The sequence below is a fragment of the Alosa pseudoharengus genome, unplaced genomic scaffold (assembly GCF_046254945.1).
Source record: "Alosa pseudoharengus isolate Yale_2024_CS ecotype anadromous, Long Island Sound unplaced genomic scaffold, YU_APseudo_1.1 YU_APseudo_1.1_scf_21, whole genome shotgun sequence".
Taxonomy (NCBI): Eukaryota; Metazoa; Chordata; class Actinopteri; order Clupeiformes; family Clupeidae; genus Alosa; species Alosa pseudoharengus.
Genome location: NW_027468674.1, coordinates 12,263,841 through 12,288,297, shown reverse-complemented (window position 1 = coordinate 12,288,297; position 24,457 = coordinate 12,263,841). Strand labels below are relative to the sequence as shown.

The following is a 24,457-nucleotide window of genomic DNA, read 5'->3' as shown; positions in this document are numbered from 1 at the left end:
TCTGTTCTATTACACAAAATTAACTACACATTTAACATTTAAAACTAGACAAATAAAACACAAAATTAAGGTTACTGAATATTAAAAAACATTATAAACACATTATAAAAAACATTTTAGGAGAAGAATTATCAATACACTGTAGCCTATACCTGTGAGTATAGGCTAACTCAGACTAGGCATTTAATATTTGCATTTATTAATTGAGCAGAAGCTTTTATCTAAAGTGACTTACAGATTCTAGTAGCCTACTAGTCAAAGTGTAGTTGAAGGAGAAAGTGGTGGAACGAGGTGGTGGAAGGAGGGGGAGAAAGGGAAGCGCATGTTAGGTGCAGGGTTGATAGACATCCCAAATAAATTCGTAAAGTTTACGTAAAATAAGCTTGATAATAAACAAGTAAAATAAGCTTGATAATAAACAAACAAGCTTAATTGGCCTATCACTGAAATAACGACCAAAGGGGTAATACCAAATACTATCCAGCGATTGTCACCTTTCTTCTTTCCACTTTTAGGCATACCTGGATTCGCCGCCACTGATAGGCCCACACTATTGTATTGCAAGCAGCGTATCGAAAGCACATTCGTCATCATTGTCTGGCAACTGTCATAAGATAGCCTACCACTAGCTTCCAAGGAGCTTCTGCTCTGACTTGTGGTTAAACTCTTTCAAGATTAATCCCTAATGATTTTACGAGGCAAACAACACGCAAACCATCCCCAAATAACATTTTGAATTGCAAACTAACATGCATTAGCTTACTTTGATTTCAGAGGGTATTCGGTACAGTAGGTAGATAAGCACATAGGCTTACACAACATAAGTCAAAATAAACAATTATTCAATTATTTAAATTTCCAATTGATTCTACATTAATTAATGTTATTCATTCATTTAAGCTATCCTATTATTCAGGGCGAACGCACTGACGTTCCAAAAACTGTGCAGCGCGGGGAAGCCCGTGAGGGATAGCCTACGCCTCACCTGTCTGAAAGGTGCGGCCAGAAAGTGAAATATGCATCATTGAACTCGGCTTTTCAGTTTTGAATTCGGAATATTCAGTATAAATTACTAACACAAACACAGACCATGGCAGTGCAATTCAGTAGAACACAACCTGAAATATCGTGTCTGAGCAGTAGTCAATATTTTGTGTCGTTTACTTTGTTTACAAAGCTTGCTCAATAATAACAGAATGAAGGCGTTCTTCGGTGTGTGTTCTTTTTTGGTGCTAATCCTGGATATGACCCAAGGTTGTCCATGGATGCAGCATAAATTCCCGCAGTATAGCAGGACATGTTTAACCTTGCTGAAAGAGATGGTGAGTATTTTCTTAAACACTTCTGTTCAGTTCTGCTATTCAATATAAATTGGTTGTGTTTTTTTTTTTCCTGATAGCAAAATCACATCTTTATATTCAAGATTTTATTCAAATTCTATTATTTTATAGGGTGAGAAAATAGTTGAGGACAATGTGGGGGTTCATTTGATTTGATGCCCTGTACAGAGTTGCAAGGAAGCAGCAGGTAAGCAAAAATCTAAGCAACAAACAAATAAACAGAAATATACTTGGTGTAAAAAAAGGCCTTTTTCATGAATGGCAACTGAAAACTTGTCTTTTTATACATGACATTCTTGTATATTCCTGTTCAATTCTGGGATGGTTGTCTCATCACTGATGGCTGTCTTGACTCCTCCTGTTGTCTCCACAGCCTGAGAGGATCGATCATCTGGTTCATAGCCCAGGTGCTGGACGAGGTGTCGCTCCTGCTGGACGAGAATGTGACCGCCGTGGCCTGGGACCAGAAGAAGCTGAAGGACTTCATGAGCACCCTGGACACACAACTGGTGGCAACTCAGTCATGTGTGAGTACAACTGAATAACCTGTATTCTGTCATCATGAGCATCTATAATATGCTATGATGTGAACACCATTGTTATTGTATTGACTGAACACTAGAAGGCATATTGGTAAGCTTTTGAGCTGTGACCTTAAAGGTTAAAGTTGAAACTTTTTAACTAGCAGTTGTATGCTGGAAATTGTCTATACAGATACAATGGAGGCAACTCAGTCATATAATAGCCTAGATGCTCAGTGGGCTGTCATGGCTCAAGAGCATATGCTTCTGAACATCCATGAGATAATATGTAAAATACATGTAAGATACATGTAAAAATCAAATAAGTTACATCATGACTATGCAATACACCAATGTTATTGATTTTACACTTTGTGTATATTTGTACATAAGATGGATTTCCACAGCAGTGGACAATAAAGACTTCTATTCTATTTTATAAACAGTCAGCTTTACATTTATGACCATTCACCAGTTTTAGGGTAAATAAAATGATAGAAGTTCAGATCAAATAGCCCATGGTAATGGAATTGTCCAATTTGGTCTACTGTGATAATGATCCAAGACTGATCTGATGAACTTCTGTTCTTCCTCCAGGTTGTTTCTAAGACTAAAGGGAATGAGAGACTGCAGGTTGTTTCTAAGACTAAAGGGAATGAGAAACTGCACCTGTACTTTGAGAATCTGAGAAATGAAACACTGGGGACAATGGTGAGCTGTGGTTTTCTAATTTGTTGTCACAAACACACCATCACACATACATACACATACAGATGCACACACACACACACACACACAGACAAAGACACACATACACATACACACACACAGAAGTACAGAGTCTGTATATTGATGGTGAGTGTTGTGACTTGTGATTTCAGGAGGACAAGGCCAAGGCCTGGGAGCTGATCAGGAAGGAGGTTCACCGCCACCTGACGAAGGTCGACCTTCTGGCCAGCACACGCCTCTAAACACCAAACCCTGCCACAGCTACAGCCAATGGGACTGAGGATGCACCAGGACTACTGATGTACTTGGAACTTTCTGCTTAAAATGATTCTGAGGTGGTCAAGGTTTATGTAGTGTTACAATTATTTATCAGAATGATGATGTGAAAGTTATTATTTGTTTGACAATAGTGTTCAAATTTATTTATTTATCCATTTTGTTAATGTATTTATTTATTTATTGTACACTGTAACAAAGTAGACAATTGGGACTGTGATTATGCCAAGACTAACATATTCTGAACTTTCTGCTTAAAATGATTGTCATGAATTGTGAATGCTGTTCCCTTATACGAGGTGGTCAAGGTTACACTTAGTGTTAAAATTATTATTTTTTATTGATTAATGAAATTATTATTATTTATTGATCAGAATGATGTGAAAGGTGCTATTTGTTTAACACAATTTGTTTGTTCACTGCAGCAATGCAAACAATTGATTCAGATTCTGCAATGAATTATGAAAACTGTTCATTCTAAAAAAAGAGATGTTAAAGGTCACATTTATCCAGTGTTTAAATTATTTATTCTGAAGACTGATGGTCTATTAAAATGTGTTATTTATTGTATATATATAAAAATGAGCAATTTATTTATTTATCCATTTCAATTTTATTTATTGATATGTTTGTTTATTGTGCACTGTAAAAGATTGACACATGCAGAAACATGTTTTGTATTTTAATAAAAGCTTTGTTTCATATAAACTGGTATGTGCTACTTTTTCTTCAAGTCAGCTCCAGGGGGCGCTGTGGTGCAGTTTGCCACAGCGCCCACACCACATTCGGGTCCACATGCCCCCAGGTACTCGGGTTCCGACCCGGGTCATTTCCTGATCCCACCCCATCTCTCTCTCCCACTAGCTTCCTGTCACTCTCTTCACTGTCCTATCGGATTAAAGTTTTAAAAGCCCAAACACACACATATACAGTGCCAATAAAAAGTATTCATCCCCTTGGATTTCCCCCCTTTTATTGATTTTATAGATGCAATCCTACATTAAATTTGGCCTGTTTAACAATAATTTACACAAAAAAATGTCAAAGTCAAATCCGCTTTCTGAGAAGTAAGGTTAATTAATTAAAAATCGATTATGTATAAGGTGTTTTCGTCTGGTTTTTAAGCCCTTCAGAGAACAGAAACAGCACTTAATGATCTTTTATTAGCTGATGCTGGTGATGAGTTTGTTTTTCTATTAGACGCTTTGGGAAATTTGTCACGCTGATGCCACCTACTGGTAAAATAATGAAGCAAAAAGCAGCAACACCATCGAATGTGCATATTCAAGGATCATGACTTTGTTCAAACTCTGTTGAATTCTCCTGATAGCTTTTTTACTATGTGTTCCTATAGGTGTCTAGTAACACCTCACAATTTATTCACGGCCAAATCCTCGGGGAAACACCTGGAAAGCCCATCAAGTTTGGGGTGCACAGAGGTGCTGCTGTAAAAAGCAAGGAGTCAAGTGTATCTGATTGTTGGAACTGTCATGGTAACTCTTGCCAGAACATCAACCAGCCAGAAGATAACAGTAGTGAGGGAGTGCAGGGAAGTAGAGGGATGAGGTTTGTTACATTTTAAACTGATTAAGGAAGTTTTGTTTTGTAATTGTTCAATAAAACCACTTGTTATGGATTTTTGTATGTACTTGGAGTGATTTTTACACAAAACTAACGGCTGGGATAGATTTACCCCTAAAACCCCTAGTTAGACATCTCAAAAGCTAATATTGGTTAAAAAAAAAGTTTTCATTATTTTCGCCCAGTCCCTCTGGGCACCCCAAACTTGATGGGCTCTCCAGGTGTTTCCCCGAGGATTTGGCCTGGATAAATTGGGAGGTGTTACTAGACACCTATAGGAACATATGGTAAAAAATCTATATGGTAAGATTTTTTTTGCAGATGCTTAACTTTCCCTAACTATAGAAGAAGACAAGTGGAGACAAGAAAACATCATAGATAAAGTAAAAAAAAAAGAAACAGCAGGAAAACATGGAATTCTGTATCATGCGCCTGGACAGTTATTCAAGTTTCAGAGAAATTTGGTTAGAAGGAGAGAGTAGCCTGGTAAGCATGTAGGCGCTGGGTTGCTAGACATCCCACTCAAATAAGCTTGTAAACACGGTGACATAATTTGTCTATCACTGAAATAACGACCAAAGGGATAATACTGTACCAAATACTATCCTGCGATTGTTTTCCTTTCTTCTTTCCACGTTTAGGCTACGCCCACCTGGATTCGCCGCCAGTGCACTGATAGGCCCACGCTATTGTATTGCAAGCAGCATATCGAAAGCACGCATGCTATTCGTCATTGTTGTCTGGCAACTGTCGTAAAAAAACCTGAAGTGTTGCGCACTTTGTGGTTTTTCCAAGGAGTTCTTCTGTTCTGACCTGTGGTTAAACTCTTTCACGATTAATTAATGATGAATTTACGAGGCAAAAAACACACCATCCCATAAGACATGGAATTAGGCTACAAACTAACACGCATTAGCCTACTTTAATTTCAGAGGGTATTTGGCATAGATGCACAAAGGCTTAAACAACATAAATTGTCGGATAATTAGCATAGGCCTTTATTACTTATTAGTGAGTTTAAATGGTAATGGAGACTTCCTGCCAATAAATATCTAAATGGCTCAAGTGTTGTTGTCGGTAACATAGGCTATCAGCTCACATAGCAAAATAATCAATATTTTTTTGTCTCCAATTATTTAAATTCCAAATTTATTCGAGATTAATCAATGTTATTCATCAATGCAATAGGCCTACAAGCTATCCTATTATTAAGGACGAACCTGTGGTCCAAAAACCGTGAAGCGTGGGGAAGCCCGTGCGGGAGACGCCTACTCACCTGTCTGAAAGGTGCGGCCAGAAAGTGAAATATGCATCATTGAACTCGATTTTTCAGTTTTGAATTCGGAATATTCAATATAAATTACTAACACAAACACAGACCATGGCAGTGCAATTCAGTAGAACACAACCTGAAGTATCGTGTCTGAGCAGTAGGCTAGTCAATATTTTGTATCGTTTATATTATTTACAAAGTTTGCTCAAGAATAACAGAATGAAGGCGTTCTTCGGTGTTTGTTCTTTTTTGGTGCTTATCCTGGATGTGACCCAAGGTTGTCCATGGATGCAGCATAAATTCCCGCAGTATAGCAGGACATGTTTAACCTTGCTGAAAGAGATGGTGAGTATTTTTTAAACACTTCTGTTCAGTTCTGCTATTCAACATGAATTGGTTGTGTTTTTTTTTATCTTTATATTCAAGATTTTATTCAAATTGTATTATTTTATAGGGTGAGAAAATAGTTGAGGACAATGTGGGGGTTCATTTTCCTGATGCCCTGTACAGAGTTGCAAGGAAGCAGCAGGTAAGCAAAAATCTAAGCAACAAACAAATAAACAGAAATATACTTGGTGTAAAAAAAGGCCTTTTTCATGAATGGCAACTGAAAACTTGTCTTTTTATACATGACATTCTTGTATATTCCTGTTCAATTCTGGGATGGTTGTCTCATCACTGATGGCTGTCTTGACTCCTCCTGTTGTCTCCACAGCCTGAGAGGATCATCTGGTTCATAGCCCAGGTGCTGGACGAGGTGTCGCTCCTGCTGGACGAGAATGTGACCGCCGTGGCCTGGGACCAGAAGAAGCTGAAGGACTTCATGAGCACCCTGGACACACAACTGGTGGCAACTCAGTCATGTGTGAGTACAACTGAATAACCTGTATTCTATATGCTGTCATCATGAGCATCTATGATGTGAACACCATTGTTATTGTATTGACTACTAGAAGGCATAATGGTAAGCTTTTGAGCTGGGACCTTAAAGGTTAAAGTTGAAACTTTTTAACTAGCAGTTGTATGCTGGAAATTGTCTATACAGATACAATGGAGGCAACTCAGTCATATAATAGCCTAGATGCTCAGTGGGCTGTCATGGCTCAAGAGCATATGCTTCTGAACATCCATGAGATAATATGTAAAATACATGTAAGATACATGTAAAAATCAAATAAGTTACATCATGACTATGCAATACACCAATGTTATTGATTTTACACTTTGTGTATATTTGTACATAAGATGGATTTCCACAGCAGTGGACAATAAAGACTTCTATTCTATTTTATAAACAGTCAGCTTTACATTTATGACCATTCACCAGTTTTAGGGTAAATAAAATGATAGAAGTTCAGATCAAATAGCCCATGGTAATGGAATTGTCCAATTTGGTCTACTGTGATAATGATCCAAGACTGATCTGATGAACTTCTGTTCTTCCTCCAGGTTGTTTCTAAGACTAAAGGGAATGAGAGACTGCAGGTTGTTTCTAAGACTAAAGGGAATGAGAAACTGCACCTGTACTTTGAGAATCTGAGAAATGAAACACTGGGGACAATGGTGAGCTGTGGTTTTCTAATTTGTTGTCACAAACACACCATCACACATACATACACATACAGATGCACACACACACACACACACACAGACAAAGACACACATACACATACACACACACAGAAGTACAGAGTCTGTATATTGATGGTGAGTGTTGTGACTTGTGATTTCAGGAGGACAAGGCCAAGGCCTGGGAGCTGATCAGGAAGGAGGTTCACCGCCACCTGACGAAGGTCGACCTTCTGGCCAGCACACGCCTCTAAACACCAAACCCTGCCACAGCTACAGCCAATGGGACTGAGGATGCACCAGGACTACTGATGTACTTGGAACTTTCTGCTTAAAATGATTCTGAGGTGGTCAAGGTTTATGTAGTGTTACAATTATTTATCAGAATGATGATGTGAAAGTTATTATTTGTTTGACAATAGTGTTCAAATTTATTTATTTATCCATTTTGTTAATGTATTTATTTATTTATTGTACACTGTAACAAAGTAGACAATTGGGACTGTGATTATGCCAAGACTAACATATTCTGAACTTTCTGCTTAAAATGATTGTCATGAATTGTGAATGCTGTTCCCTTATACGAGGTGGTCAAGGTTACACTTAGTGTTAAAATTATTATTTTTTATTGATTAATGAAATTATTATTATTTATTGATCAGAATGATGTGAAAGGTGCTATTTGTTTAACACAATTTGTTTGTTCACTGCAGCAATGCAAACAATTGATTCAGATTCTGCAATGAATTATGAAAACTGTTCATTCTAAAAAAAGAGATGTTAAAGGTCACATTTATCCAGTGTTTAAATTATTTATTCTGAAGACTGATGGTCTATTAAAATGTGTTATTTATTGTATATATATAAAAATGAGCAATTTATTTATTTATCCATTTCAATTTTATTTATTGATATGTTTGTTTATTGTGCACTGTAAAAGATTGACACATGCAGAAACATGTTTTGTATTTTAATAAAAGCTTTGTTTCATATAAACTGGTATGTGCTACTTTTTCTTCAAGTCAGCTCCAGGGGGCGCTGTGGTGCAGTTTGCCACAGCGCCCACACCACATTCGGGTCCACATGCCCCCAGGTACTCGGGTTCCGACCCGGGTCATTTCCTGATCCCACCCCATCTCTCTCTCCCACTAGCTTCCTGTCACTCTCTTCACTGTCCTATCGGATTAAAGTTTTAAAAGCCCAAACACACACATATACAGTGCCAATAAAAAGTATTCATCCCCTTGGATTTCCCCCCTTTTATTGATTTTATAGATGCAATCCTACATTAAATTTGGCCTGTTTAACAATAATTTACACAAAAAAATGTCAAAGTCAAATCCGCTTTCTGAGAAGTAAGGTTAATTAATTAAAAATCGATTATGTATAAGGTGTTTTCGTCTGGTTTTTAAGCCCTTCAGAGAACAGAAACAGCACTTAATGATCTTTTATTAGCTGATGCTGGTGATGAGTTTGTTTTTCTATTAGACGCTTTGGGAAATTTGTCACGCTGATGCCACCTACTGGTAAAATAATGAAGCAAAAAGCAGCAACACCATCGAATGTGCATATTCAAGGATCATGACTTTGTTCAAACTCTGTTGAATTCTCCTGATAGCTTTTTTACTATGTGTTCCTATAGGTGTCTAGTAACACCTCACAATTTATTCACGGCCAAATCCTCGGGGAAACACCTGGAAAGCCCATCAAGTTTGGGGTGCACAGAGGTGCTGCTGTAAAAAGCAAGGAGTCAAGTGTATCTGATTGTTGGAACTGTCATGGTAACTCTTGCCAGAACATCAACCAGCCAGAAGATAACAGTAGTGAGGGAGTGCAGGGAAGTAGAGGGATGAGGTTTGTTACATTTTAAACTGATTAAGGAAGTTTTGTTTTGTAATTGTTCAATAAAACCACTTGTTATGGATTTTTGTATGTACTTGGAGTGATTTTTACACAAAACTAACGGCTGGGATAGATTTACCCCTAAAACCCCTAGTTAGACATCTCAAAAGCTAATATTGGTTAAAAAAAAAGTTTTCATTATTTTCGCCCAGTCCCTCTGGGCACCCCAAACTTGATGGGCTCTCCAGGTGTTTCCCCGAGGATTTGGCCTGGATAAATTGGGAGGTGTTACTAGTCAAAGTCAAAGTCAAAGTCAAAGTCAGCTTTATTGTCAATTTCTTCACATGTTCCAGACATACAAAGAGATCGAAATTACGTTTCTCACTATCCCACGGTGGAGACAAGACATATTTTACCAATTTTAAGTCCACAGACAAACATAACATTCAAGTAAACAAAAAAGTAAGTAAATAAGTAAATAAGAGGGCACATATAATGAAAAAATAAGAGCAGCAAAATTTGGTTGAAATTGTGCATAGACAGTCAATAAAATAAAATACTAGTGCAAAGTCAGGCCAATAAGAGGCTGAGGTAGTTCTGTTTGACCTAAGTAAGAAATAAAGTGGCATAGTGGTGCAAGTTATGTAAGAGCAGCAGAAGTGTTGTGTTTCCAGGACAACAACAACAAGTTGCAAAGTGTACAAGTGTGCAAGTGGAGTGGTGCAGGCGGCCATTGTGGGTCCAATGTCCAGGATGTTATGTAGCTGAGGGTGGAGGGGGGAGAGGAGGGAGAGAGTTCAGCATCCTAACAGCTTGGTGTATGAAGCTGTTGGTGAGTCTGGTAGTGCGGGAGCGCAGGCTTCTGTACCTCTTCCCAGAGGGCAGTAGATCAAACAGATTGTGAGCGGGGTGACTTGCATCACTCACAATTTTGGTCGCCTTGCGGGTGAGGTGGGTGGTGTAAATGTCCTTCAGGGAGGGGAGTGAAGCACCAATAATCCTTCCAGCTGTGTTCACTATGCGCTGCAGGGCTTTCCTGTTGTATTCAGTGCAGCTTCCGCCCCACACAGCGATACAGCTGGAGAGGATGCTCTCAATGGTGCCTCGGTAGAATGTGGTCATGATGGCTGGTGGAGCACTTGCTCGCCTGAGTTTCCGCAGGAAGTACAGGCGGCGCTGAGCTCTCTTCACCAGTGATGCTGTGTTGGTGGTCCAGGAGAGGTCTTCACTGATGTGCACCCCCAGGAATTTGGTGCTGCTCGCTCTCTCCACCACAGCACCGTTGATGGTCAGTGGCAGGTGTTGGGTGTGACCTCTCCGGAAGTCAACAACAATACTAGACACCTATAGGAACATATGGTAAAAAATCTATATGGTAAGATTTTTTTTGCAGATGCTTAACTTTCCCTAACTATAGAAGAAGACAAGTGGAGACAAGAAAACATCATAGATAAAGTAAAAAAAAAAGAAACAGCAGGAAAACATGGAATTCTGTATCATGCGCCTGGACAGTTATTCAAGTTTCAGAGAAATTTGGTTAGAAGGAGAGAGTAGCCTGGTAAGCATGTAGGCGCTGGGTTGCTAGACATCCCACTCAAATAAGCTTGTAAACACGGTGACATAATTTGTCTATCACTGAAATAACGACCAAAGGGATAATACTGTACCAAATACTATCCTGCGATTGTTTTCCTTTCTTCTTTCCACGTTTAGGCTACGCCCACCTGGATTCGCCGCCAGTGCACTGATAGGCCCACGCTATTGTATTGCAAGCAGCATATCGAAAGCACGCATGCTATTCGTCATTGTTGTCTGGCAACTGTCGTAAAAAAACCTGAAGTGTTGCGCACTTTGTGGTTTTTCCAAGGAGTTCTTCTGTTCTGACCTGTGGTTAAACTCTTTCACGATTAATTAATGATGAATTTACGAGGCAAAAAACACACCATCCCATAAGACATGGAATTAGGCTACAAACTAACACGCATTAGCCTACTTTAATTTCAGAGGGTATTTGGCATAGATGCACAAAGGCTTAAACAACATAAATTGTCGGATAATTAGCATAGGCCTTTATTACTTATTAGTGAGTTTAAATGGTAATGGAGACTTCCTGCCAATAAATATCTAAATGGCTCAAGTGTTGTTGTCGGTAACATAGGCTATCAGCTCACATAGCAAAATAATCAATATTTTTTTGTCTCCAATTATTTAAATTCCAAATTTATTCGAGATTAATCAATGTTATTCATCAATGCAATAGGCCTACAAGCTATCCTATTATTAAGGACGAACCTGTGGTCCAAAAACCGTGAAGCGTGGGGAAGCCCGTGCGGGAGACGCCTACTCACCTGTCTGAAAGGTGCGGCCAGAAAGTGAAATATGCATCATTGAACTCGATTTTTCAGTTTTGAATTCGGAATATTCAATATAAATTACTAACACAAACACAGACCATGGCAGTGCAATTCAGTAGAACACAACCTGAAGTATCGTGTCTGAGCAGTAGGCTAGTCAATATTTTGTATCGTTTATATTATTTACAAAGTTTGCTCAAGAATAACAGAATGAAGGCGTTCTTCGGTGTTTGTTCTTTTTTGGTGCTTATCCTGGATGTGACCCAAGGTTGTCCATGGATGCAGCATAAATTCCCGCAGTATAGCAGGACATGTTTAACCTTGCTGAAAGAGATGGTGAGTATTTTTTAAACACTTCTGTTCAGTTCTGCTATTCAACATGAATTGGTTGTGTTTTTTTTTATCTTTATATTCAAGATTTTATTCAAATTGTATTATTTTATAGGGTGAGAAAATAGTTGAGGACAATGTGGGGGTTCATTTTCCTGATGCCCTGTACAGAGTTGCAAGGAAGCAGCAGGTAAGCAAAAATCTAAGCAACAAACAAATAAACAGAAATATACTTGGTGTAAAAAAAGGCCTTTTTCATGAATGGCAACTGAAAACTTGTCTTTTTATACATGACATTCTTGTATATTCCTGTTCAATTCTGGGATGGTTGTCTCATCACTGATGGCTGTCTTGACTCCTCCTGTTGTCTCCACAGCCTGAGAGGATCATCTGGTTCATAGCCCAGGTGCTGGACGAGGTGTCGCTCCTGCTGGACGAGAATGTGACCGCCGTGGCCTGGGACCAGAAGAAGCTGAAGGACTTCATGAGCACCCTGGACACACAACTGGTGGCAACTCAGTCATGTGTGAGTACAACTGAATAACCTGTATTCTGTCATCATGAGCATCTATAATATGCTATGATGTGAACACCATTGTTATTGTATTGACTGAACACTAGAAGGCATATTGGTAAGCTTTTGAGCTGTGACCTTAAAGGTTAAAGTTGAAACTTTTTAACTAGCAGTTGTATGCTGGAAATTGTCTATACAGATACAATGGAGGCAACTCAGTCATATAATAGCCTAGATGCTCAGTGGGCTGTCATGGCTCAAGAGCATATGCTTCTGAACATCCATGAGATAATATGTAAAATACATGTAAGATACATGTAAAAATCAAATAAGTTACATCATGACTATGCAATACACCAATGTTATTGATTTTACACTTTGTGTATATTTGTACATAAGATGGATTTCCACAGCAGTGGACAATAAAGACTTCTATTCTATTTTATAAACAGTCAGCTTTACATTTATGACCATTCACCAGTTTTAGGGTAAATAAAATGATAGAAGTTCAGATCAAATAGCCCATGGTAATGGAATTGTCCAATTTGGTCTACTGTGATAATGATCCAAGACTGATCTGATGAACTTCTGTTCTTCCTCCAGGTTGTTTCTAAGACTAAAGGGAATGAGAGACTGCAGGTTGTTTCTAAGACTAAAGGGAATGAGAAACTGCACCTGTACTTTGAGAATCTGAGAAATGAAACACTGGGGACAATGGTGAGCTGTGGTTTTCTAATTTGTTGTCACAAACACACCATCACACATACATACACATACAGATGCACACACACACACACACACACAGACAAAGACACACATACACATACACACACACAGAAGTACAGAGTCTGTATATTGATGGTGAGTGTTGTGACTTGTGATTTCAGGAGGACAAGGCCAAGGCCTGGGAGCTGATCAGGAAGGAGGTTCACCGCCACCTGACGAAGGTCGACCTTCTGGCCAGCACACGCCTCTAAACACCAAACCCTGCCACAGCTACAGCCAATGGGACTGAGGATGCACCAGGACTACTGATGTACTTGGAACTTTCTGCTTAAAATGATTCTGAGGTGGTCAAGGTTTATGTAGTGTTACAATTATTTATCAGAATGATGATGTGAAAGTTATTATTTGTTTGACAATAGTGTTCAAATTTATTTATTTATCCATTTTGTTAATGTATTTATTTATTTATTGTACACTGTAACAAAGTAGACAATTGGGACTGTGATTATGCCAAGACTAACATATTCTGAACTTTCTGCTTAAAATGATTGTCATGAATTGTGAATGCTGTTCCCTTATACGAGGTGGTCAAGGTTACACTTAGTGTTAAAATTATTATTTTTTATTGATTAATGAAATTATTATTATTTATTGATCAGAATGATGTGAAAGGTGCTATTTGTTTAACACAATTTGTTTGTTCACTGCAGCAATGCAAACAATTGATTCAGATTCTGCAATGAATTATGAAAACTGTTCATTCTAAAAAAAGAGATGTTAAAGGTCACATTTATCCAGTGTTTAAATTATTTATTCTGAAGACTGATGGTCTATTAAAATGTGTTATTTATTGTATATATATAAAAATGAGCAATTTATTTATTTATCCATTTCAATTTTATTTATTGATATGTTTGTTTATTGTGCACTGTAAAAGATTGACACATGCAGAAACATGTTTTGTATTTTAATAAAAGCTTTGTTTCATATAAACTGGTATGTGCTACTTTTTCTTCAAGTCAGCTCCAGGGGGCGCTGTGGTGCAGTTTGCCACAGCGCCCACACCACATTCGGGTCCACATGCCCCCAGGTACTCGGGTTCCGACCCGGGTCATTTCCTGATCCCACCCCATCTCTCTCTCCCACTAGCTTCCTGTCACTCTCTTCACTGTCCTATCGGATTAAAGTTTTAAAAGCCCAAACACACACATATACAGTGCCAATAAAAAGTATTCATCCCCTTGGATTTCCCCCCTTTTATTGATTTTATAGATGCAATCCTACATTAAATTTGGCCTGTTTAACAATAATTTACACAAAAAAATGTCAAAGTCAAATCCGCTTTCTGAGAAGTAAGGTTAATTAATTAAAAATCGATTATGTATAAGGTGTTTTCGTCTGGTTTTTAAGCCCTTCAGAGAACAGAAACAGCACTTAATGATCTTTTATTAGCTGATGCTGGTGATGAGTTTGTTTTTCTATTAGACGCTTTGGGAAATTTGTCACGCTGATGCCACCTACTGGTAAAATAATGAAGCAAAAAGCAGCAACACCATCGAATGTGCATATTCAAGGATCATGACTTTGTTCAAACTCTGTTGAATTCTCCTGATAGCTTTTTTACTATGTGTTCCTATAGGTGTCTAGTAACACCTCACAATTTATTCACGGCCAAATCCTCGGGGAAACACCTGGAAAGCCCATCAAGTTTGGGGTGCACAGAGGTGCTGCTGTAAAAAGCAAGGAGTCAAGTGTATCTGATTGTTGGAACTGTCATGGTAACTCTTGCCAGAACATCAACCAGCCAGAAGATAACAGTAGTGAGGGAGTGCAGGGAAGTAGAGGGATGAGGTTTGTTACATTTTAAACTGATTAAGGAAGTTTTGTTTTGTAATTGTTCAATAAAACCACTTGTTATGGATTTTTGTATGTACTTGGAGTGATTTTTACACAAAACTAACGGCTGGGATAGATTTACCCCTAAAACCCCTAGTTAGACATCTCAAAAGCTAATATTGGTTAAAAAAAAAGTTTTCATTATTTTCGCCCAGTCCCTCTGGGCACCCCAAACTTGATGGGCTCTCCAGGTGTTTCCCCGAGGATTTGGCCTGGATAAATTGGGAGGTGTTACTAGACACCTATAGGAACATATGGTAAAAAATCTATATGGTAAGATTTTTTTTGCAGATGCTTAACTTTCCCTAACTATAGAAGAAGACAAGTGGAGACAAGAAAACATCATAGATAAAGTAAAAAAAAAAGAAACAGCAGGAAAACATGGAATTCTGTATCATGCGCCTGGACAGTTATTCAAGTTTCAGAGAAATTTGGTTAGAAGGAGAGAGTAGCCTGGTAAGCATGTAGGCGCTGGGTTGCTAGACATCCCACTCAAATAAGCTTGTAAACACGGTGACATAATTTGTCTATCACTGAAATAACGACCAAAGGGATAATACTGTACCAAATACTATCCTGCGATTGTTTTCCTTTCTTCTTTCCACGTTTAGGCTACGCCCACCTGGATTCGCCGCCAGTGCACTGATAGGCCCACGCTATTGTATTGCAAGCAGCATATCGAAAGCACGCATGCTATTCGTCATTGTTGTCTGGCAACTGTCGTAAAAAAACCTGAAGTGTTGCGCACTTTGTGGTTTTTCCAAGGAGTTCTTCTGTTCTGACCTGTGGTTAAACTCTTTCACGATTAATTAATGATGAATTTACGAGGCAAAAAACACACCATCCCATAAGACATGGAATTAGGCTACAAACTAACACGCATTAGCCTACTTTAATTTCAGAGGGTATTTGGCATAGATGCACAAAGGCTTAAACAACATAAATTGTCGGATAATTAGCATAGGCCTTTATTACTTATTAGTGAGTTTAAATGGTAATGGAGACTTCCTGCCAATAAATATCTAAATGGCTCAAGTGTTGTTGTCGGTAACATAGGCTATCAGCTCACATAGCAAAATAATCAATATTTTTTTGTCTCCAATTATTTAAATTCCAAATTTATTCGAGATTAATCAATGTTATTCATCAATGCAATAGGCCTACAAGCTATCCTATTATTAAGGACGAACCTGTGGTCCAAAAACCGTGAAGCGTGGGGAAGCCCGTGCGGGAGACGCCTACTCACCTGTCTGAAAGGTGCGGCCAGAAAGTGAAATATGCATCATTGAACTCGATTTTTCAGTTTTGAATTCGGAATATTCAATATAAATTACTAACACAAACACAGACCATGGCAGTGCAATTCAGTAGAACACAACCTGAAGTATCGTGTCTGAGCAGTAGGCTAGTCAATATTTTGTATCGTTTATATTATTTACAAAGTTTGCTCAAGAATAACAGAATGAAGGCGTTCTTCGGTGTTTGTTCTTTTTTGGTGCTTATCCTGGATGTGACCCAAGGTTGTCCATGGATGCAGCATAAATTCCCGCAGTATAGCAGGACATGTTTAACCTTGCTGAAAGAGATGGTGAGTATTTTTTAAACACTTCTGTTCAGTTCTGCTATTCAACATGAATTGGTTGTGTTTTTTTTTATCTTTATATTCAAGATTTTATTCAAATTGTATTATTTTATAGGGTGAGAAAATAGTTGAGGACAATGTGGGGGTTCATTTTCCTGATGCCCTGTACAGAGTTGCAAGGAAGCAGCAGGTAAGCAAAAATCTAAGCAACAAACAAATAAACAGAAATATACTTGGTGTAAAAAAAGGCCTTTTTCATGAATGGCAACTGAAAACTTGTCTTTTTATACATGACATTCTTGTATATTCCTGTTCAATTCTGGGATGGTTGTCTCATCACTGATGGCTGTCTTGACTCCTCCTGTTGTCTCCACAGCCTGAGAGGATCATCTGGTTCATAGCCCAGGTGCTGGACGAGGTGTCGCTCCTGCTGGACGAGAATGTGACCGCCGTGGCCTGGGACCAGAAGAAGCTGAAGGACTTCATGAGCACCCTGGACACACAACTGGTGGCAACTCAGTCATGTGTGAGTACAACTGAATAACCTGTATTCTATATGCTGTCATCATGAGCATCTATGATGTGAACACCATTGTTATTGTATTGACTACTAGAAGGCATAATGGTAAGCTTTTGAGCTGGGACCTTAAAGGTTAAAGTTGAAACTTTTTAACTAGCAGTTGTATGCTGGAAATTGTCTATACAGATACAATGGAGGCAACTCAGTCATATAATAGCCTAGATGCTCAGTGGGCTGTCATGGCTCAAGAGCATATGCTTCTGAACATCCATGAGATAATATGTAAAATACATGTAAGATACATGTAAAAATCAAATAAGTTACATCATGACTATGCAATACACCAATGTTATTGATTTTACACTTTGTGTATATTTGTACATAAGATGGATTTCCACAGCAGTGGACAATAAAGACTTCTATTCTATTTTATAAACAGTCAGCTTTACATTTATGACCATTCACCAGTTTTAGGGTAAATAAAATGATAGAAGTTCAGATCAAATAGCCCATGGTAATGGAATTGTCCAATTTGGTCTACTGTGATAATGATCCAAGACTGATCTGATGAACTTCTGTTCTTCCTCCAGGTTGTTTCTAAGACTAAAGGGAATGAGAGACTGCAGGTTGTTTCTAAGACTAAAGGGAATGAGAAACTGCACCTGTACTTTGAGAATCTGAGAAATGAAACACTGGGGACAATGGTGAGCTGTGGTTTTCTAATTTGTTGTCACAAACACACCATCACACATACATACACATACAGATGCACACACACACACACACACACAGACAAAGACACACATACACATACACACACACAGAAGTACAGAGTCTGTATATTGATGGTGAGTGTTGTGACTTGTGATTTCAGGAGGACAAGGCCAAGGCCTGGGAGCTGATCAGGAAGGAGGTTCACCGCCACCTGACGAAGGTCGACCTTCTGGCCAGCACACGCCTCTAAACACCAAACCCTGCCACAGCTACAGCCAATGGGACTGAGGATGCACCAGGACTACTGATGTACTTGGAACTTTCTGCTTAAAATGATTCTGAGGTGGTCAAGGTTTATGTAGTGTTACAATTATTTATCAGAATGATGATGTGAAAGTTATTATTTGTTTGACAATAGTGTTCAAATTTATTTATTTATCCATTTTGTTAATGTATTTATTTATTTATTGTACACTGTAACAAAGTAGACAATTGGGACTGTGATTATGCCAAGACTAACATATTCTGAACTTTCTGCTTAAAATGATTGTCATGAATTGTGAATGCTGTTCCCTTATACGAGGTGGTCAAGGTTACACTTAGTGTTAAAATTATTATTTTTTATTGATTAATGAAATTATTATTATTTATTGATCAGAATGATGTGAAAGGTGCTATTTGTTTAACACAATTTGTTTGTTCACTGCAGCAATGCAAACAATTGATTCAGATTCTGCAATGAATTATGAAAACTGTTCATTCTAAAAAAAGAGATGTTAAAGGTCACATTTATCCAGTGTTTAAATTATTTATTCTGAAGACTGATGGTCTATTAAAATGTGTTATTTATTGTATATATATAAAAATGAGCAATTTATTTATTTATCCATTTCAATTTTATTTATTGATATGTTTGTTTATTGTGCACTGTAAAAGATTGACACATGCAGAAACATGTTTTGTATTTTAATAAAAGCTTTGTTTCATATAAACTGGTATGTGCTACTTTTTCTTCAAGTCAGCTCCAGGGGGCGCTGTGGTGCAGTTTGCCACAGCGCCCACACCACATTCGGGTCCACATGCCCCCAGGTACTCGGGTTCCGACCCGGGTCATTTCCTGATCCCACCCCATCTCTCTCTCCCACTAGCTTCCTGTCACTCTCTTCACTGTCCTATCGGATTAAAGTTTTAAAAGCCCAAACACACACATATACAGTGCCAATAAAAAGTATTCATCCCCTTGGATTTCCCCCCTTTTATTGATTTTATAGATGCAATCCTACATTAAATTTGGCCTGTTTAACAATAATTTACACAAAAAAATGTCAAAGTCAAATCCGCTTTCTGAGAAGTAAGGTTAATTAATTAAAAATCGATTATGTATAAGGTGTTTTCGTCTGGTTTTTAAGCCCTTCAGAGAACAGAAACAGCACTTAATGATCTTTTATTAGCTGATGCTGGTGATGAGTTTGTTTTTCTATTAGACGCTTTGGGAAATTTGTCACGCTGATGCCACCTACTGGTAAAATAATGAAGCAAAAAGCAGCAACACCATCGAATGTGCATATTCAAGGATCATGACTTTGTTCAAACTCTGTTGAATTCTCCTGATAGCTTTTTTACTATGTGTTCCTATAGGTGTCTAGTAACACCTCACAATTTATTCACGGCCAAATCCTCGGGGAAACACCTGGAAAGCCCATCAAGTTTGGGGTGCACAGAGGTGCTGCTGTAAAAAGCAAGGAGTCAAGTGTATCTGATTGTTGGAACTGTCATGGTAACTCTTGCCAGAACATCAACCAGCCAGAAGATAACAGTAGTGAGGGAGTGCAGGGAAGTAGAGGGATGAGGTTTGTTACATTTTAAACTGATTAAGGAAGTTTTGTTTTGTAATTGTTCAATAAAACCACTTGTTATGGATTTTTGTATGTACTTGGAGTGATTTTTACACAAAACTAACGGCTGGGATAGATTTACCCCTAAAACCCCTAGTTAGACATCTCAAAAGCTAATATTGGTTAAAAAAAAAGTTTTCATTATTTTCGCCCAGTCCCTCTGGGCACCCCAAACTTGATGGGCTCTCCAGGTGTTTCCCCGAGGATTTGGCCTGGATAAATTGGGAGGTGTTACTAGTCAAAGTCAAAGTCAAAGTCAAAGTCAGCTTTATTGTCAATTTCTTCACATGTTCCAGACATACAAAGAGATCGAAATTACGTTTCTCACTATCCCACGGTGGAGACAAGACATATTTTACCAATTTTAAGTCCACAGACAAACATAACATTCAAGTAAACAAAAAAGTAAGTAAATAAGTAAATAAGAGGGCACATATAATGAAAAAATAAGAGCAGCAAAATTTGGTTGAAATTGTGCATAGACAGTCAATAAAATAAAATACTAGTGCAAAGTCAGGCCAATAAGAGGCTGAGGTAGTTCTGTTTGACCTAAGTAAGAAATAAAGTGGCATAGTGGTGCAAGTTATGTAAGAGCAGCAGAAGTGTTGTGTTTCCAGGACAACAACAACAAGTTGCAAAGTGTACAAGTGTGCAAGTGGAGTGGTGCAGGCGGCCATTGTGGGTCCAATGTCCAGGATGTTATGTAGCTGAGGGTGGAGGGGGGAGAGGAGGGAGAGAGTTCAGCATCCTAACAGCTTGGTGTATGAAGCTGTTGGTGAGTCTGGTAGTGCGGGAGCGCAGGCTTCTGTACCTCTTCCCAGAGGGCAGTAGATCAAACAGATTGTGAGCGGGGTGACTTGCATCACTCACAATTTTGGTCGCCTTGCGGGTGAGGTGGGTGGTGTAAATGTCCTTCAGGGAGGGGAGTGAAGCACCAATAATCCTTCCAGCTGTGTTCACTATGCGCTGCAGGGCTTTCCTGTTGTATTCAGTGCAGCTTCCGCCCCACACAGCGATACAGCTGGAGAGGATGCTCTCAATGGTGCCTCGGTAGAATGTGGTCATGATGGCTGGTGGAGCACTTGCTCGCCTGAGTTTCCGCAGGAAGTACAGGCGGCGCTGAGCTCTCTTCACCAGTGATGCTGTGTTGGTGGTCCAGGAGAGGTCTTCACTGATGTGCACCCCCAGGAATTTGGTGCTGCTCGCTCTCTCCACCACAGCACCGTTGATGGTCAGTGGCAGGTGTTGGGTGTGACCTCTCCGGAAGTCAACAACAATACTAGACACCTATAGGAACATATGGTAAAAAATCTATATGGTAAGATTTTTTTTGCAGATGCTTAACTTTCCCTAACTATAGAAGAAGACAAGTGGAGACAAGAAAACATCATAGATAAAGTAAAAAAAAAAGAAACAGCAGGAAAACATGGAATTCTGTATCATGCGCCTGGACAGTTATTCAAGTTTCAGAGAAATTTGGTTAGAAGGAGAGAGTAGCCTGGTAAGCATGTAGGCGCTGGGTTGCTAGACATCCCACTCAAATAAGCTTGTAAACACGGTGACATAATTTGTCTATCACTGAAATAACGACCAAAGGGATAATACTGTACCAAATACTATCCTGCGATTGTTTTCCTTTCTTCTTTCCACGTTTAGGCTACGCCCACCTGGATTCGCCGCCAGTGCACTGATAGGCCCACGCTATTGTATTGCAAGCAGCATATCGAAAGCACGCATGCTATTCGTCATTGTTGTCTGGCAACTGTCGTAAAAAAACCTGAAGTGTTGCGCACTTTGTGGTTTTTCCAAGGAGTTCTTCTGTTCTGACCTGTGGTTAAACTCTTTCACGATTAATTAATGATGAATTTACGAGGCAAAAAACACACCATCCCATAAGACATGGAATTAGGCTACAAACTAACACGCATTAGCCTACTTTAATTTCAGAGGGTATTTGGCATAGATGCACAAAGGCTTAAACAACATAAATTGTCGGATAATTAGCATAGGCCTTTATTACTTATTAGTGAGTTTAAATGGTAATGGAGACTTCCTGCCAATAAATATCTAAATGGCTCAAGTGTTGTTGTCGGTAACATAGGCTATCAGCTCACATAGCAAAATAATCAATATTTTTTTGTCTCCAATTATTTAAATTCCAAATTTATTCGAGATTAATCAATGTTATTCATCAATGCAATAGGCCTACAAGCTATCCTATTATTAAGGACGAACCTGTGGTCCAAAAACCGTGAAGCGTGGGGAAGCCCGTGCGGGAGACGCCTACTCACCTGTCTGAAAGGTGCGGCCAGAAAGTGAAATATGCATCATTGAACTCGATTTTTCAGTTTTGAATTCGGAATATTCAATATAAATTACTAACACAAACACAGACCATGGCAGTGCAATTCAGTAGAACACAACCTGAAGTATCGTGTCTGAGCAGTAGGCTAGTCAATATTTTGTATCGTTTATATTATTTACAAAGTTTGCTCAAGAATAACAGAATGAAGGCGTTCTTCGGTGTTTGTTCTTTTTTGGTGCTTATCCTGGATGTGACCCAAGGTTGTCCATGGATGCAGCATAAATTCCCGCAGTATAGCAGGACATGTTTAACCTTGCTGAAAGAGATGGTGAGTATTTTTTAAACACTTCTGTTCAGTTCTGCTATTCAACATGAATTGGTTGTGTTTTTTTTTATCTTTATATTCAAGATTTTATTCAAATTGTATTATTTTATAGGGTGAGAAAATAGTTGAGGACAATGTGGGGGTTCATTTTCCTGATGCCCTGTACAGAGTTGCAAGGAAGCAGCAGGTAAGCAAAAATCTAAGCAACAAACAAATAAACAGAAATATACTTGGTGTAAAAAAAGGCCTTTTTCATGAATGGCAACTGAAAACTTGTCTTTTTATACATGACATTCTTGTATATTCCTGTTCAATTCTGGGATGGTTGTCTCATCACTGATGGCTGTCTTGACTCCTCCTGTTGTCTCCACAGCCTGAGAGGATCATCTGGTTCATAGCCCAGGTGCTGGACGAGGTGTCGCTCCTGCTGGACGAGAATGTGACCGCCGTGGCCTGGGACCAGAAGAAGCTGAAGGACTTCATGAGCACCCTGGACACACAACTGGTGGCAACTCAGTCATGTGTGAGTACAACTGAATAACCTGTATTCTATATGCTGTCATCATGAGCATCTATGATGTGAACACCATTGTTATTGTATTGACTACTAGAAGGCATAATGGTAAGCTTTTGAGCTGGGACCTTAAAGGTTAAAGTTGAAACTTTTTAACTAGCAGTTGTATGCTGGAAATTGTCTATACAGATACAATGGAGGCAACTCAGTCATATAATAGCCTAGATGCTCAGTGGGCTGTCATGACTCAAGAGCATATGCTTCTGAATATCCAAGAGATAAAGAGACTTGGACTATAAAAATACATAAACATTATAGAACATGTAAAAATCAAATAAGTTACATCATGACTATGCAATACACCAATGTTATTGATTTTACACTTTGTGTATATTTGTACATAAGATGGATTTCCACAGCAGTGGACAATAAAGAGTTTTATTCTATTTTATAAACAATCAGCTTTACATTTATGACCATTCACCAGTTTTAGGGTAAATAAAATGATAGAAGTTCAGATCAAATAGCCCATGGTAATGGGATGCAATTTGGTCTACTGTGATAATGATCCAACACTGATCTGATGAACTTCTCTTCTACCTCCAGGTTGTTTCTAAGACTAAAGGGAATGAGAGACTGCAGGTTGTTTCTAAGACTAAAGGGAATGAGAAACTGCACCTGTACTTTGAGAATCTGAGAAATGAAACACTGGGGACAATGGTGAGCTGTGGTTTTCTATTGTGTTGTCACAAAACACATCATCACACATACATACACATACAGATGCACACACACACACAGAGAGACAAAGACACACATACACACACACAGAGGTACATAGTCTGTATATTGATTCTGAGTGGTGTGACTTGTGATTTCAGGAGGACAAGGCCAAGGCCTGGGAGCTGATCAGGAAGGAGGTTCACCGCCACCTGATGAAGGTCGACCTTCTGGCCAGCACACGCCTCTAAACACCAAGCCCTGCCACAGCTACAGCCAATGGGACTGAGGATGCACCAGGACTACTAATGTATTCTGAATTGAATGTACTCTAAATGTAATTTTGAGTAATGTATTTCGTTCTTAATGATTCTGAGGTGGTCAAGATTTATTAAGTGTTCAAATTATTTATGTATCATGATGATTTGACAATAGTGTTCAATGTATTTATTTATCTAATTTATCTATTTTGTTAATGTATTTATATTGTATGCTGTTACAAAGTAGACAATTGGGACTGCACTTTCATGATTGTCATGAATTGTGAAAGCTGTTCTTAAGGTCAAGGTTACACTTAGTGTTAAAATTATTTATTGATCAGGACGATGTGAAATGTGGTATTTATTTAACAATAGTGGTCTATTTATTTCAATATTATTTCAATAATATAATATTTTATTTATGCATTTATTTATTGTACCCTGTAATAGCAAGATTGACACAGAAACATGTTTTATAAGTTAATAAATGCTTTGTTTCATGTAAACTGTTGTTACTTTTTGTTAAAATCAGCTTCAGGTAAAGTATTTGATTTGTATCCTCTTTTAATGTAAATGTAAATGTAATATAAAAATATTAGGCTGAACACACACACACACACACGCACATTAGGGTGGTTAAGTGCTGCTCAAGGGGCCAATGGCGCTTCAGC

The 24,457-nt window shown here is 38.6% G+C and overlaps 5 protein-coding genes across 5 annotated transcripts; all 5 read left to right on the top strand.

Moving 5' to 3' along the window:
* Positions 1-1,495: 1,495 nt before the first annotated feature.
* LOC143138731 (interferon a3-like) lies at positions 1,496-3,343 on the top strand. Its single transcript, XM_076299147.1, has 4 exons — positions 1,496-1,527; positions 1,714-1,867; positions 2,459-2,572; positions 2,743-3,343. The coding sequence occupies exons 1-4, from the start codon at positions 1,496-1,498 to the stop codon at positions 2,830-2,832; spliced, it is 390 nt and encodes a 129-aa protein (XP_076155262.1). The 3' UTR covers positions 2,833-3,343.
* Positions 3,344-6,369: 3,026 nt separating this feature from the next.
* LOC143138430 (interferon a3-like) lies at positions 6,370-8,054 on the top strand. The gene is made up of 3 exons (XM_076298900.1): positions 6,370-6,585; positions 7,170-7,283; positions 7,454-8,054. The coding sequence occupies exons 1-3, from the start codon at positions 6,544-6,546 to the stop codon at positions 7,541-7,543; spliced, it is 246 nt and encodes an 81-aa protein (XP_076155015.1). The 5' UTR covers positions 6,370-6,543; the 3' UTR covers positions 7,544-8,054.
* A 4,071-nt stretch (positions 8,055-12,125) lies between these two features.
* On the top strand, positions 12,126-13,817 carry LOC143138429 (interferon a3-like). The gene is made up of 3 exons (XM_076298898.1): positions 12,126-12,341; positions 12,933-13,046; positions 13,217-13,817. Exons 1-3 carry the CDS (start codon positions 12,300-12,302, stop codon positions 13,304-13,306), a joined length of 246 nt encoding a protein of 81 aa, XP_076155013.1. The 5' UTR covers positions 12,126-12,299; the 3' UTR covers positions 13,307-13,817.
* Positions 13,818-16,843: 3,026 nt separating this feature from the next.
* LOC143138428 (interferon a3-like) lies at positions 16,844-18,528 on the top strand. The gene is made up of 3 exons (XM_076298897.1): positions 16,844-17,059; positions 17,644-17,757; positions 17,928-18,528. Exons 1-3 carry the CDS (start codon positions 17,018-17,020, stop codon positions 18,015-18,017), a joined length of 246 nt encoding a protein of 81 aa, XP_076155012.1. The 5' UTR covers positions 16,844-17,017; the 3' UTR covers positions 18,018-18,528.
* Positions 18,529-22,599: 4,071 nt separating this feature from the next.
* Positions 22,600-23,820, top strand: LOC143138427 (interferon a3-like). Its single transcript, XM_076298896.1, has 3 exons — positions 22,600-22,815; positions 23,413-23,526; positions 23,688-23,820. Exons 1-3 carry the CDS (start codon positions 22,774-22,776, stop codon positions 23,775-23,777), a joined length of 246 nt encoding a protein of 81 aa, XP_076155011.1. The 5' UTR covers positions 22,600-22,773; the 3' UTR covers positions 23,778-23,820.
* The last annotated feature ends 637 nt before the right edge of the window (positions 23,821-24,457 follow it).